The sequence below is a fragment of the Nannospalax galili genome, unplaced genomic scaffold (genome assembly GCF_000622305.1).
Source record: "Nannospalax galili isolate Female #2095 unplaced genomic scaffold, S.galili_v1.0 scaffold146, whole genome shotgun sequence".
Classification (NCBI taxonomy): domain Eukaryota; kingdom Metazoa; phylum Chordata; class Mammalia; order Rodentia; family Spalacidae; genus Nannospalax; species Nannospalax galili.
The window spans coordinates 163,749-179,236 of record NW_008357929.1 but is presented as its reverse complement, the minus strand read 5'-3'; the positions used below and the strand labels follow the sequence as shown (position 1 = coordinate 179,236).

Genomic DNA, 15,488 nt, shown 5'->3' with positions numbered 1-15,488 from the left:
TGGATGGATGGATGGATGACTGGCTGGACATGTGGATAAGTAGATGGGTAGGTGAATGGATAAATGAGTGGGTAGATAAAAGATGGATGAACAATGGGCAGATAGATACGGATAGAATCATTCATTCTCAGTGTACAAGATGATCCTGCTGACTTAATGTCATAAGGTAGCTAGCTGTCCTGCATTCTCTTCCGAGTGGTGGATATGGGATTGTCACCAATGAGAGGTATTTATGGAACTTCTTGGATCTACACAGAGTCTATTTGGAAAGGAAACACAAACTAGAAGAGACTAATGCTAAGGAGTCTAGCATACCATTGGCCTTATCACGTATCATTTACTAATCTAGCAGTTCTTGACTCTTTTTCCAGATTCCAGCATGTAAGACTGATACAGTGCACACACAGACCACCCTTCCATGATAGAAGAAGCCAAGGGTGCTTGGAGCCGTGAATACCTACACACACACACACACACACACACACACACACACACACACGTACATATGCACTTTTCTGGCTAAGAAAGCATCTGTAAGCTTGATGTGATGTATGCCTGTAATCCCAGTACTTGGGGGGCTGAAGTAGGAAGATTGCTGGGAGTACAGGGCCGCCTTGAGCTACATAGTGAGTTCCAGGCCAGTCTAGGCTACAATGTGAAACTGTCTCAAGAAAAAAAGGAAGGAAGTAAGAGAGGGAAGGGAGGGGAGGAGAGGGGAGGGGAGGGAAGAAAAGTACATATAGAACTCAGTCTTGGTTCTAAGCTATAGTGTTAAAAATTAAATCACTTGCCAGTTTTCAAACTTAAGCTAATTTGATAACGAACCCTGACAACAAGATGAAGTTGCCTCATAGTGTGGCCCTCTGCGCCTACCACGTTCACTTGTTGAGAACCTCGCTAAAGCTTTAACCTATGTCGCACAGTCCCAAATGGGACTGGCTGACCCTGCAGTAGCAACCAGGTATGCTGAAGCCAGAGAGGTAACCCAGACCAGTCTTACCAAAACAGACTTATGGTTGGCTTGGAGCCTCACAATGGCATTTTCATTCAACTTGAGTTTCTGCTCCAGGCCCAGCTGCATACACCGAAGGTCAGTCTAAGAAGGAGGAAGGAAAGAATTAAGGAGGGAGGAATCCAGTGCATACAGATGGTCCTCAAAAGCAATGGCACTTTTTATCCCTCACATCCCTGCCTTGCTTCTCTGGAAAGAATATGACTTTAAAACTGATCTCAGAGGTCGGCCTAGAGGCACAAAGGGTCAGATGGGTGCCAGCATCCTCCCGGAACTGAATGCAGCTTGAATCAGCTTGTATACAGGGCATGAATACTGGGTTAGAGGTCATCTATGTCACACTCTGGGAAAGAATCTGGCCATATTCTGCCTGCATTCTGAGGACCTAAGTCAGGGTAAAAAGCATTGGACTAATTTGTTTGGTAAAGGAGATCTCAAGATACACGAGCACTCAGACTGTGTCATGGTTACCACTCTTACCCGGGTCTACAGTGAAAGAGAGCAACAAATGGAGCAGGAAGATATAAAAAAAAAATGCAACTTTGGAAGTAATAAAGAAAATAGTAATTTAAAGCTGCGGGCAAGGTAGATTCTAAAACACCTGTAACTGTTAAAGGGACTGGCCCCATGAGAAACCTCATGCTCTGCACTGGGATATAGCAAAAGTGTCTTGATTGTAAGACCACCCACTGAAGGGTCCAATTTGTGAAAAATGCAAACATATTTTAAAGGAGAGGCCCTCAACTGAGAATGTCACATAAGAGAGTTCTCTGCTCAGAAACAATTGCCTAGAGAAGTGTTTTTGAAAATTCAGCAACCAAGGCATGCAGAAGCCAATATGGCTATCATTCAAGGGGGCCAGGCTACATTTTGAACTAGCAGTAGAGCTTGACAGTATCACCTACAAAGGACTGGCTTTGCAGGCATGAAAGATGCAAGAGTAGTAAGGGGGTCATGGAGGCTTGCACCAAGGTTCCAGAAGCTGCTGAGGCAGGCAGTATGTGGCAAGGTACTTTCCCTACCAGGAGGCCCTGAGAGGCCACTGTGTGAAGATGAGAAGGTGAAGACAAGTTGCCATTGTGGATATGCCAGAATCATGCAACCTCCTCTGCTGAGGAAACTGCAGGAATGGAGTGGAGCCTGCCCAAGAGGAAGTCCGTGTGTGCTGCAGACAGCGGAATAGGGGTACCTTTGGAATCCAGACAATTCCATCACAAACCCTAGATCCTGAGCATGGAGCATCAGGATTTGGTGTTTTCCTCTCTGAGTTTTGAACTTACTTTGGTTTGATTTTTCCTTGCTATGTCCCCATTCTTCCCTTTTGAAATGAGAATGTTTATTCTGTGCCATCGTTTATTGCCATTATGTAACTTTTTTTTTTTTTTTTTAATATAGGGGCTCATGGTTAAGAGATTGCCTTGTGTCTCAAAAGAGACTTTGGACATTTGAACCGTACTGGAACTATTACAGACAATGGAGACTTGGACCAAATGCATTTTCCATTATGAGATGGCCACGTGCCTATGGGGGCTGGGGTAGAATGTTGTAGTATAAATCTGGAATGTCTCCTATAAGCTCATGTGTTTGAACACTTGCTCCCCAGCTGATAGCACTGTTTTAGAAGATTGTAATACCCTCGGAGGTAGAGCCTTGATGGAAGAATTAGGTTACTAAGCACTGATGTTGAGGTTTTATGACAGAGCTCCACTTCCTATCTGCTCACTGCTTCCTGACTGCAGGTGTAATGTGACCAGCTGTCTCATGCTCCGGGCTCCATGCCTTCCCACCTTGATGAACTGTAACTGTACCTTTCTTAACTCGCTTCTTGTCAGTTGTTTGGTCACAGAACCAAGAAAAGCAACTGACACCTACACATTTCTTGTTTCTTCACAACTTAATGTCTATAAACATTCATTTCTTTACCTGGGAGATGGGGATAGAGTACCAACTTCCTCAGGTTATAAGAAAATGAATTAAAAGAGATAGTGTATGCTAATGAGAACATGGTAGTGCTAGGAACACTGTAAATGCACATAACTGTCAGTGATTTCATCTTTAATGTTACCATCTCAGTCACTGCCCTTCTTGCTACTGTGATTGTCTTCCATTCATACCCCATGTTTGCACCTGGAGGCAGGTTCTGCCCTCTCCACTCCACCCCTGCCCCAGCCAAAGCAAGTGCCTGCCTGAGACTGACTGCCTTGACCCTAGCTTCACTCTTGTCTCGTGGGACTCAGAGAACACCTTCTTCTGCCCAAAAGTCTGTCATCATAGAGGACCTAAGCCTTTGCAAACTCCAAGGGCACTACTGCCACTTTCTCCTTCCAGAAGGGCATGAGATAGCAATAGAAGAAAGAATAACACTGTTAAATAAACAGCTTTCACTGCCTTTAATAGCTTCTATGTTTAAAACTATGATTCATTATGCCCTTATAGACCTCTCAAGTCATAAATTAAGTGTCTGGCTGTTTTCCCTTGAAGCTTTGGGGTGTTCCATACCTTCCCTACCCCTCCTGCCAGAGTGAAGAACAGCTGCAGGCAGAACACTGGAATCCTGTGGAGGGCAGGCAGGCAACCTCTGCTCAGGCACTAGGTCACTGCTGTGGAGCTGCGGGAGCCCCAGTAATGTCTCATCCTTGATACTTGAGACCCCGTACCCCAGAGTAGGGCATGGGGAAAAGAAGGAGGGGAGGAGTGCCTGGCCTATGGGGGGATACCTTAGAATCTTGTGCAGTGACCCATTCCAGAGGGGAGTTGTGGGGGACAGTAACTGCTTATTTGAAGGTATTGGAAGATACAACAGAGCACACCCTAGCAACCTGGTTCTTGCAGTGCAGCATCTAAACTGCAGTGCCATGAGTAGGTGTTAAAACAGTCATCCCAGGTAACCTGGAGTACCCAGCAAGGAGCTTCTCTTCTCTGTCTTCAGACAACCATAAAAGGAGAAAGGGATGCCTAAACACCAAATGGGGACCTTTCTGAGTGAGTCACCACAAAGGAAGACACTCCCAAGCACCACAAAAGGTGGGGCCGCTTTAGAGCCTTGTCTCTCCAGTTATTCCTGTTCCTAGAAAATGATGGGTTGCCTTAGACTCTGACGTTGGTGTTCTCCTAGATAGTAGCCCTGCACAAATTTCAGGCCATGGTATGCCTGCCTGAGAACAGGACAGTGGGGCCTGGGAGCACTGATAGCCTTCTAGCAAGGACCACATAGAGGCCTGCCCACTTTAGTAAGGCAGTGGCAGCCATTGTGCAAAGGATACTGTTTTGGGTCTGAAGACCTATTGCTTGCTGGCAGTGGGGTCTTGTCAAGTCATTTAATTTCTCCTCTGCTACAAGGCCACATGAATATGTCAACAGAAGTGTTCTTTTTGTCTCTAGAGGGCATCCAGAGTTTCGTGGGTGGCTGGGAATGGATTTGAGATGCAAATAGAAACAGAAGGGAGTAAGAACAGAGGTGTGAAGTCCGCAGTGGTGGTACAAACTTATAATCCCAGACTTTGAGAAGCTGAGGCAAGAAGACAGTGAGTTAAAAGCCAAGCTGGATTGCATAGTAACACCATGTCTCCAGAAGAAGAGGAAGAGGAAGAAGAAAAAGGGGGAGGAGGGAGAGGAGGAGGAAGAAGGAAAATCTAGATATGTCAGTACCATATGAAGCTAGCCCTCTGTAGATTTTGCTTTTGATATCATGAGAGTTTTGCCCAGACTCTGACTCCATTCCTGAGTGAATGGGTCAGAGCCTGCTGCATGCCAGTAGGGTCAAACACCCCACACACTCCTGCATCTTGGAAGGCTTATAGTCTAGTACATATGAGAAAACAAGTTACATAATACTAACTCCAAGGCATGGAATTTTTGTAAGATATTCTTATCCTGAGTGGCCACATATCTACCTATTGGCTGCCAGTAAACAGACTGAGTGATGCTGGTTAACAGGTCTCCAGATAAACACAAAAACATCTAACTCTTAGATACTTGATTCTTTCTCTTTGTGGAGACTGTATGCAATCAGAATCTAGTCCTGACCTTCCTGGAACCAATGCTAAGCTTGAAGACAGTGGTCTGGCACTAGTGGTCTTCAGAGGCCTGAAACGAGACTTAGATCAGGCCTTCTCTCCTTAGGAGCATTGGCCTGACTTTGTTCTCAGGCCAGCTCCCTCCTTCAAACTTGCAACATTTGGAATCACGGTATGTGCTGTACCTTCTTGAGTCCAAGTTCTCTGAGAGCACACGGTGCAACCCAGTGTGTCTCTTAACCTATAGGATATACTCTGGATGTGTAAAAAGCCTGAAGAATAGAAAAGAACCACATGCACTTTGTGGAGCACAGCAAATAGCAAAGATGGTCACAGGAGCCCAGATTAGAGAGAGAGAGAGAGAGAGAGAGAGAGAGAGAGAGAGAGAATGTGTGTTCATTTTCTTGGAAGTAGGCCTGAGATTTTGAGGTAAAAAGAGTTAGCAGGTAGCAGACAAGAGCAGCTACTTTTAAGGCCAAAGAAGTCTCCAGAAGCTGCTAGAGTGAAGAGAAGTACTGAGGTCCCTATTAGGAAAAGCTGGTCTCTGAACGTTCAACATGATGAAACAAGGGATTAAAGACACCCGAGCTCTCAAAGCTCAGTTTTCGCCCACCTGGCTAAAGGGTGGCAACCATGGGCTCTTCAGAAAGGGCTCATTGGGTTGACAGAAATGTCACTCTGACAAGCCTAAGCTGGATCTCAGCTGCTGTTATTCCCAACTGACCTCGACTTTACCATTTCTTGTACACAACAGGCTTGTCTGAGCTATTAGCGTTTCACTAGCTCCAAAGTGACCTTCAGTAAATGCAGGAGGCTTGGGCTAACTGAAAAGAACAGTGGACTTCTGGGACCTTAAATACATCTTATAACGCTTTCAAACAATCCTGGTGGCACTTCCCTCATCAACATGCTGTCTTCTAGGCAGGTCCCTTAGGCTCCTTGCAAGAAATCTTTTGACTCCTACTTAGAGGAGTCAAAGCAGGTGGAGCTACTTAGAATGTAGCTGTGCCTACAGAGTAAACTTGAGCTCTGGACTGACTACAAGGACATGGGACACAAAGGGTGCAGCTCTTTGAAGCAGACCAGAAAGCAGAGGGGTCCATGATACAGGCTGTAACCCTGTACCTATTGCTATGACTGCTTTTGAGCAAAGAAACTCACCTATACCTGTCACCCAGCAGGGCTCACATAGGTCCCTCCTAAAATGACTTCATCTAGGGCTCTGCTCACACTCCACACTGCTCCTCCTGCCCAAATTACCATGATTCAAGCCTCTGGGGTATAGTAGGCAGTCTGTACTTAAATTTATATTGTATCTGTGATGGACTACACATAGCATTTCTAAAGGAAACAATGTAGAGCTGGGCATGGTGGTGCACACCTTTAATCCCACCACTCAGGAGGTAGAGACAAATGGATCTCTGTGAGATGGAGACCAGCCTGGTCTACATAGTGAATTCTAGGCCAACTGGGGTTTCAGGGATACCCTGTGTCAAAAAAAAGACCCCCTCAAAGGAAACAACGTAGATGGTCCAACCAAAGGAGGAGATGTGGGCACTGGAATGGATGGAGGACCTCCTTTCCTATTCAGTTCTGTTGCGTTATTTGGTAGAGATTGTTTCCTAACATCTTCATGCATGAAGTGTCCCTTTTTAAAAATAGTTAAATTCAGATGCTATGTCCAAAGAGAATAACAATATACTCTACTTAAGTATCTCATATATATATATATATGTATATATATATATACTAGGTTTTGCATGAGAAAATGTTTTAATATTTTTTAAAGTAAGATTAAATAGCTCAGTCAGTAAAGAGCTTGCTGTAAAAGCACGAGAACCTAAGTCGACCCCCAGCACCCACAAAATCGGGTGTGGTGACCCTCACTTATAAACCAATGCTGGGGAGGCAGAGAAGGGAGAAGAAGGTAAATCCCTGGATCTCTCTGGCCAGCAAGCTTAGCCTAATGAGTGAGCACCAGGCTAAATTAGAGGCCCTACCTCAAAAAAAAAAAAAAAAAAAAAAAACTGGCTCCAGGCCCCACCCTTACCTAGGAGCTATTGACAGTTAATAGTTGCTGGAGGAAGGAGACTGATTCTTTTGGAGGATATGGCCACTGTAGGATTCTTGTGTTCCAGTGGATGGCTACACACCCATACACACCCATGCACATACGGGCACTAACTGGATTTAGTGGTTATCCACAAAAGAAATAAAAAAGACGTGAAGTCAGGAGAGGGACATGTTGGGAGGGATATGGGAGAAGTTGGTAGTGGGAAATAGAGGGTAGGCCTATTCATATTTCATCATATACCTGTATAAATAGCTCAAGAATGCAGAATTGTTAAAAATATGCGGACAGCTCCTGAAGAATGACACCCAAGATTAACCTGTGACCTCCTCATGCGTTCACACACCCATGAGAACACATACCCAAATGAATAAATACATAAAAAGTTTGTAAATCGTGAATTGAGAGTCTTTCTTAATGTTTCTCCAATAAGACAGCATTCCAGAAACGTCTGTGCCTCACCCAATGACCTCATTAACTGTACAAAATTGAACAAGTGTGATAGGGATAAGTAGAGCCCTCATCTATTAATTATTGGCATATTGGATGTTAAAAATCCACAAAAATCATTTTGAAGCAGCACTGTGCATCAAGAGCTATTTTCCTGTTATGTGGAGCCTTTCCCTTTGACCTATTTATTGATTTACGTACTTTCCTGGCAGGAAAACCCCTATACCCACTTGACAAGTGGTTTCCCAGGCCGGAAATGGTGAGTCACTGGTATCTGGAATGCAGAGCTTTACAGAACAAGGCCCACCAGGACTGAAGAGCATCTGCCTCTGAGCACAGACACAGAGGAGGGGTGCTGTCAGGGAAAACCCCTTGCCCAGACATCTCTTTCATTTACTGCCCAGGAAGATATGCCACAAAATGACTGTGAACCTGCCAGCCGTGGGCAGGGCCTTGAATGTGAACCAAGACTGGTGAGGCCAAAGCCAATTGTCCGGTAACAGTCAAAGTAGGAGAAACATAGAAGTTGCTAAATCAATTCCCAAGGTCTTGTCTGGGCTCTGGACTTTAGGACAAAGGTAAGCTAAGTATTCTAGAAATAGTTTCCTTATCTGATGGAAGTAAAATTTCATGTTTTGAACTATTTCTACTGTCACACTTGATAGCCCTGTCTGTTAAGGAACTTTTCTTTTCTGTAAGTTAAGTCATCCTTGGCAGTAACCTAGGTATGCATTTCAAATTCTGTTATCTTAGCATTTTTCAAGCTCTCAGATTTCACTGGTTATCTCTAGTGGGGCACTTTGTACTGGCGTTCTATTGGAGTAAAAAGAAAAAACGAAATAAGGGGAAAGGTTTATTCTTTTCTCATGAATTTCTGCCAAGGTTTACATTTCACGAGTTGATAGTAAGCATGCCTCACAGACTCTGCCAGAGGGAAATTTCACCCTTCTGAGCCCTGCAACTTCTGCATCCCACACCCAAGCACTCATTACCAAATGCTAATGTGAAACGGGAGGAAGTTCCCAAGCAGAGAACAGGTCGAGATGGCAAAGCAGCATGGAAACAGATGGGGACAGAGTGACCTGCTTCTGTTTCCAAAACAATAGATAGTTATACCAGGCTGACCCCAGGTACTAACACTAAAGCCCTTTTCTGAGAACTCAGAGCACAAAGTGTCATCAGCAGAGCCAGGACCAGCAGCATGCTTGGCCTCCCTCTGGGGGCGCCATCTCCCACTGCCCTCTCCAGACGGACAGACCCCACACTTACCTCCTTGCTCTTTCGGGCTGCCTCCAAGGAGACAGTGCTGTGGCCCCTGTGTTCCTCCTGGCCGCATTCCTGGCAGATGCATTGCTGATCCGAGTGGCAGAAGAGGACCAGAGGGCAGTGGTGGGCTGGGCAGGTGCGTAGATCTTGGTCCTTTGTGGGTTCAGTCAGCTGGTGACTGTGCAGTTTGCTGTTCTCCTGGTGTGGCCGTAGGTGCTCCTCACAGTAATTTACCATGCAGGTCAGACAAGACTTCACTGCTGGTACTCTACTGGCCCCAAGACAGAAGTCACACAGGATCTCCTCCTCTCCCTCATCACTAGGAGCCCCCGTCAGCTCTGCCTGGTCACTGTTCTGCCCCTCAGTCTCCTCCCCTGACTTTTCGAGGGAGCCTGCATCTTCTTCTACTGGGCTGGCTGACCCAGAGTCTGAACAGAGAGAAGCCAGGGGGTGAACAGCGACCCCAGGCAGTGACCCTGGAGCAATTAGATCCAATTCAGCCATCTGGAGGTTCTGAAGACCAAGCCGTCCTTCCTCTGCCCCTTGTCCTGGAATCTGTGCAGCCTAAATCAGACCAGAAAGCCACGCCTAGATGACTGCATCTGCCCTAAGATGTTAACTATTTCCTCTCTCTTGAGGTAGCTCAGTTACTCAGGACTGGGCTCCTCAGGGTTGGCCACCTGCCAGTCACAGTGACAAGGCGGCTAGATTACTCAGGCTCAGGGCTGCAGTTCCGAAGCCTCAGACGCCTCCTCCCTATTTCTTGTCCAGCCAGAAACTTCTCTTCATATGGGAATCATTTGTCCTCCGCAGGCTCTGCTGGAGACCACGTGTGTCTGTGGCTGCTGCCCTGGAAAAGAGGCGAGATTCCTCAGCTCTGTTTTAAGCCTGCATGACTTTGTGTGTTCTCAAAACCCAAAATTATGCTTCACATTTTTAAAAGGGATCCAAAAGCAAGGATTTTAACAATAGGGGAGTCACTCATCCCTTTCCATGTCCGCTGTACATGGCACAGCTGATGAAACTAAGGGAAAGCCTGAATGAGTCACCAGCTGGCCCTGGGTTCAATCCCATCACCACAAAAACAATGACCTAAAACTTGCATTTAGCTGACTTTTATTTTATGTTTATTTTATGTATGTGTTTGTATATGTTCAAGTGTGTGTGTGGAGGCCAGATGTTGAAGTCAGGTCTCTTCCTCAATCTCTCGCCACTTTATCTTTTAATATATTTTATTTATTATTTTTTAATTGTATGTGTATGAATGTATTCCCTGCATGTACATAAGTGCACCCATGTCATGCAATGCCGATGGAGGTCAGAAGAACGTGTCGGATCTCCTGGAACTGGAATTACAGACAGTTATTAGCTGCCATGTGGGTGCTGGGAATTGAATCCTGGTCCTCTGCAAGACCAGCCATTGCTCTTACCTGCTGAGTCATCTCTTCAGCCCCTTACCACTTTAGTTTTAGAGACAAGGTCTTTCACTGACCTGCAGTTTGCTCAGTCAGCTCGACTGACTGACCAGCCAGCTCCAGGGATGTTCCTGTCTCTGCTACCCCAGTGCTGGGATTCCAGGTGAGCACCACTGTGTAGATGCTGGTAATCCAACTCAAAGTGCACAGCAAGCACTTTACCCACAGAGCCATCTTCCAAACTCTACTTTTAGGTGGCCTTTAAAAATCACAGGACTTGGAAGAATTGAACTAGAACTGACCTGGAAGCTTCCTCCCTGCCTCATAGTATCTGAAGGTGCTGTGGAACTGCCAAGAGAAAAGCAATCAATAGTCCTACTCAGCTGTAAAACCTACAAATCACAACAATGATCAGCCCAGCAAGATATGCATAATAGTGCAATAATGGCACTTTTTTTTTCTTGAGGGTAACCCACAGCTTGTGTAATTGACTTAAGGTCTGTTCAATGAGAGGGAATTCATGGCTGGTACTACAAGCCTAGCCAAACACCCATGGGTAGAGAAGATGTAAACTCTAGAGGAGACTCGTCTACTGCCATTTCCCTAAATCAGTACAATTTCTAACTGTATTCTAAATACTTATCCTTATGCCCACAGGTAAATATAGCTCTCACCCTTCATTAAAGAGACCTTTTTTTTTTTAAACAGCAGATGGAGGCCATTACAGAGAGCCATAACTGATTGAAATACAGAGAATAAGTGATCATGGGGTGCAGAGTTCCAATTGATATATCTAAAATGTAATCTCTAAGGTTCAGGGAGCATTGTTGTGGAAGGGGTGTGTGTGGAAAGATTGTAAGAGCCAGATGACCAGGATGCCTGCTTCTGGATAATGTCTTCCAGACATGATAGGGAAGATGTACCCATGAAATCTCAACCATATGGCTGTCTAAACAGACCTATATAATAATGACAACAACAGTTAGCAGTTGATATGCCAGGCTGGACATAGTGATGCATGCCCTTAATCCCAGTATTCAGAAGGCAGAAACATGAATCTCTGTGACATTGAGACCAGCCTAGTCTACATAGTGAGTTCCAGGTCAGCTGGGGCTACAGGGAGACCTTGTTTCAAAAAAATAATAATAATTATAATGATGATAATAACAATAATAATATAGATTTAAAAAAAAAAAACAGTGGGCAAGCCAGTATGGATGGGGAAATTTCATAAGCTTGTACCTCTAGACGAAGGACTTCAGGCAATCAATGGCTGCTGAGAGAAAGAATCAATGTTCTCCAAGGAGGAGCTCCTGATAGGTTTTCCAGCCCAGGTGGTCAGCCTAAACACATGTACACACTAGCACCACTAAATGGGCCTATAGGTTGTTTATTTATATACAAATTTATATATGTGCAACAATAATAATTAAGACGAGGTCAAGCAATTGAGAAGGAGTTGGAGACAATGACTTGAATAGGGGAGATATGAATAGGGGAGAGAAAGGGGTAGAAATGATGTGTATGAAATTCTCAAAAAATCTAAATTTAAAAAAGTTTTGAAGTTCTAGTATTTAAAAAACCACTAATTTAAGGGCTACACAGCCGAGTAGCCTATCTCCCACCAGTGCTGCCCTAAACAACACCTCTGGCATGTGAATCATGACAAACAATTGTTGCCTAGATCAAGTATTTGAAACTTGAAGGTCATTTTGCTGAAACGGACCTTCACTTGGACCTGAGTGCATGGGCTAGGGTAAACACTGTCTCTACCCACTGATAGCTCACTCAGCCTTTCCAGGCCACCCATCCCACCCCATGATTCACAGGGACGGATAGGTGGCTGAACTAGCCATACCTCCAGCTAGTAAAAATGTTCCTAGCTCGGGCACAGTCAAACCACAGACTGGTTGGATTCAACAACAGAAATTTCCTGACAGTTCTTCAAATGTGAGATCAACACATGGAGATGAGAGTTGTCTTCTTAGGCCTCACTCCTTGGTTATCTTCACACCGTCCTCCCTCTGTACATGTCTGTTCCTAATTGCTTCTTCTTAGAGAGACACTACTAAGGATGGATTAGGGAACCATCCTAATCATCATTTCACCCTAATTACCTGTTTAAAGGCCTGTCTCCAAATGCAGTCACATTCTGATGTTAATGGGGTCATGACTTAGCCTATGAGTTTGGAGGATTAGGAGGGGAACATAACTCAGCTCATGACACACAGCCAGAGGATGAAATGGGAAGCAGGTAGTTCCTTGGGGAAAAAAACTTTCCTTGGCACGCCCATATCACACTGTGTTTAACAGATGGGTACGAAGGACCCCAAGATCATTCCAGGACACTTATACCCAAAGTTCCGTGTCCTAAAGAAGTTCTAGGTTTCCCTCCAGGATTTGTTCAGACCCACGTTTGAACTCGGATTTGGAAACCTTATGAAATGGAGATAGATCAGGTGGGGAAGAAGGTGTTGGGTCTAGCTGGTCCTGGACTTTAGGGTTGGGTGATTCTAATATGGTATCCACTATATGACTCTGTATCCTTGGATTCAAATTGGATAGACCCAGGGATACTCCTAAGCAGACTATATAAAAAACTCAAGAAATCCAGAGGCTACTCAGAGTCAGAGGGCATGAAAGACTGCAAATTCATCCCAGATGCAGTCCTGTCTATTTTCAAGTCACTGTAGAACACCCATATTGTGGTTTCCTAGAAACAGTCCATTTTTAGGGATGTAAAGTTCACTGAATGTCCTTGTTCCTTGGTGTCCTTCCCCATCCTAGTACTGAAGAGCCCTAGAGGCAGCTTCCCAGCACTTAATTGCATGATTTTTATGTCTCCAGCCAGGAGAGAAAGGAGATGGCTCAAACAGCCCAGCTCATCTCAGACATTTCTTCACTGTTCACCAACAGGTTTGCTTTCCTTCTAATGTTTTCTTCCAGAATGACCTGGTACTTACCAGAAGCTGAACTGGTCTTCCCACAAGCCACTGAGCTTCTGAACTTTCTCGAAGAAGGAAGGGAAGTAGTTGCCTGCCTGGTGTTCTATAGCCTCAAGGGTGGATGAAGAAGTATGGAGTCACCATTCCCTTGTGACTTATTCACTTCTCCTTCATCCTCTATCTCCTTCCCATCCTTTATTCTTCCTTTAAGGAATTATTTCCATGTCTGCCTCTTTTCTGTGACCAACTGTAGCCTGAATTCCCTCTGGGTCTCCTGCGTGATCAGACAAACCATATAATATATTTTAGGTGTGTTTATTAACTTACAAAGGAATGAGTACCCAGGGCCTAGGCCCGTGCCTTGACTCAGAGCCTGCCTTATCTCCCACAGTCACTGCTAGCATTCGCTCATGCCTCCGGGGACAGCGATCGCCCCAGGTCCACGAGAGTTAGTCCATTCTGTCCTTCAGTTGTTGAGCGGCTGGCTGTGAGTCCCCCACACCATGCATGCCACCCACAGCTCATGGCTTCTGTCCCAAGATGGCTCCCAGCAGCCCCTTCGAAGTCCATGCTCCGAGTCAGGCCCTGCCCATTGGAGTAACTAGCCAATAGGGAGACATCAACATTTCAATGCAACACACAGGCAATGCTTGTCAGTCCATCAATGGAGTTAGTAGACACTCCACAGTGGTGAGGAATAGAGGAAACCTGAATGTGGGTCCCTGTTTCACCTGTCAAATCATATGGCCTCTCTTACCCTCAGTTTCTTCATTCATCACATGAGCCTACTGGTCTCAACCAAAGCTGGCACACAGGTTTCTGATTTGTCTTCTTGAGAACTGTGCTGAAGAATGATTGTTCTGGAGCTGACTAGGAAAGAGAACAAAGCTTCAGTTAGGCAGACTGGTGCAGGCATGGGATGGAAGTGGGTGGCCTCCTTAAAGGCCCATCTCCAGCTTCATAGAAACAAAAATTCACCAATATTTCTAAGTCCTCTTCACCATTAGCCCACAAAGCAGTCTTCTGGAGGTCACTGCTATGTCCAAGCTCCATCCTACTCTACTACCCTGGACTGTAACACATCACACTGAGCCTTGGATATCTTTGTTCAACATATCACATCAAAATGTAGAAATTAAGAAAAATTTGTCCATTAGACTGAGAAAAATAAAAAAGTAACACAGTAAACTAATCATAGCACTGAATTTGATTGACTTACAGGATTTTATTTTATTGAACCTACATCCTTTCCTTTTTTCTGGAATTAAAACTTATCTTTTATGGAATCAAGTGGCAATAGTACTAGGATTGAGGCTGTCTGTAAAAATTACACCTCAGTCAGTACTCTAAGTTTACCTTGCAGTTTTTCTAATAAAGCTCCCTCGAAATCTCTGTACTACTGAACTTGAAATTATATCACTCTTCTGAAAAATAGCCTTGAATTTTCTGGCTCTCCTGAGGGAGATTGTGGGTACAATGGATCCCTGGCCTGAGGCCACTGCCAGCAAATTGGTCCCTAGTCATAATAAGAAGGTACTTGGTTTGCTTTGGTAATTTGTTATTGCTAGAAAAATAAGGGAACGGCACAAAGAACAGAGCTTTGAAAACATAAGGGATCACTGTTATTTCAATATTGTTCTTATAATGAAACCCCCAACATTCTTTTAGGGGAAGCAAATGATGCCCCCAAGAAGGAATGGTCATCTCAGCACATCGCACCTGCTTTGCTTCCACAAACCCAAGAAAACATTCGTGTGGTGCAGAGGACACCTGCCAGCAGCACAGGAGGAGGAAGAAGGCCCACCTGTCTTGCTCAGTAAATAGAACAGAGCCTGGAAGATGGCTGCTATTGGATGAAGAACACTGGCTGACCTCAGCTTCAGCCATCCCGTCAGCTAATAGCACTACCAATGAGGAAATGTATCAGGGCCATTTCCTCCCTGAGCCACACAAGATCCAGGTCTGGGTTGTTCTCAGTTTCCCTTCTGTTCACCAGTCTTGAAGGGCCAGAATTAGTAGCAGCCTACTTCGGGGAGTCTGTGGTACCCTTGAAGAGTGAGAATTTGGACACCTCTCCAATTAGTCTTATGCATTCCAGACACAAGAACATGGAGTTTGAGTGACACCATCTATAGAATGTTTGAACCACATTTTGTTGAATCTCCATATTGGCCTCCAAAGCAGCTCTAAGAATTATGAAATAATGAATCTCAAAGTAATGGTCCAAATTAAACTCTACTTATGTTTACAAATTGTGACAAAAATAGTAAAACAATTTTATACACAATAATGAAATAAATCTTCTGAAATATA

At 44.7% G+C, this 15,488-nt stretch overlaps 1 protein-coding gene and 1 long non-coding RNA gene across 2 annotated transcripts in view; one reads left to right on the top strand and one right to left on the bottom strand.

The window, feature by feature from the left end:
- The window catches only part of Trim16 (tripartite motif containing 16), a 22,090-nt gene extending 12,699 nt beyond the window's left edge, over nucleotides 1-9,391 (bottom strand). The window contains exons 1-2 of the mRNA XM_008855681.3: nucleotides 8,819-9,391; nucleotides 1,001-1,096 (exon numbers count right to left, since the gene is read on the bottom strand). Coding sequence (XP_008853903.1) covers nucleotides 1,001-1,096; nucleotides 8,819-9,319 — 597 coding nt within the window. The 5' untranslated portion in view covers nucleotides 9,320-9,391. The remainder of the gene's footprint in view (nucleotides 1-1,000; nucleotides 1,097-8,818) is intronic.
- Nucleotides 7,900-15,488, top strand: LOC108490077. The gene is made up of 3 exons (XR_003847427.1): nucleotides 7,900-8,127; nucleotides 13,078-13,146; nucleotides 14,844-15,488. It is a non-coding gene; the product is annotated as an uncharacterized LOC108490077 (long non-coding RNA).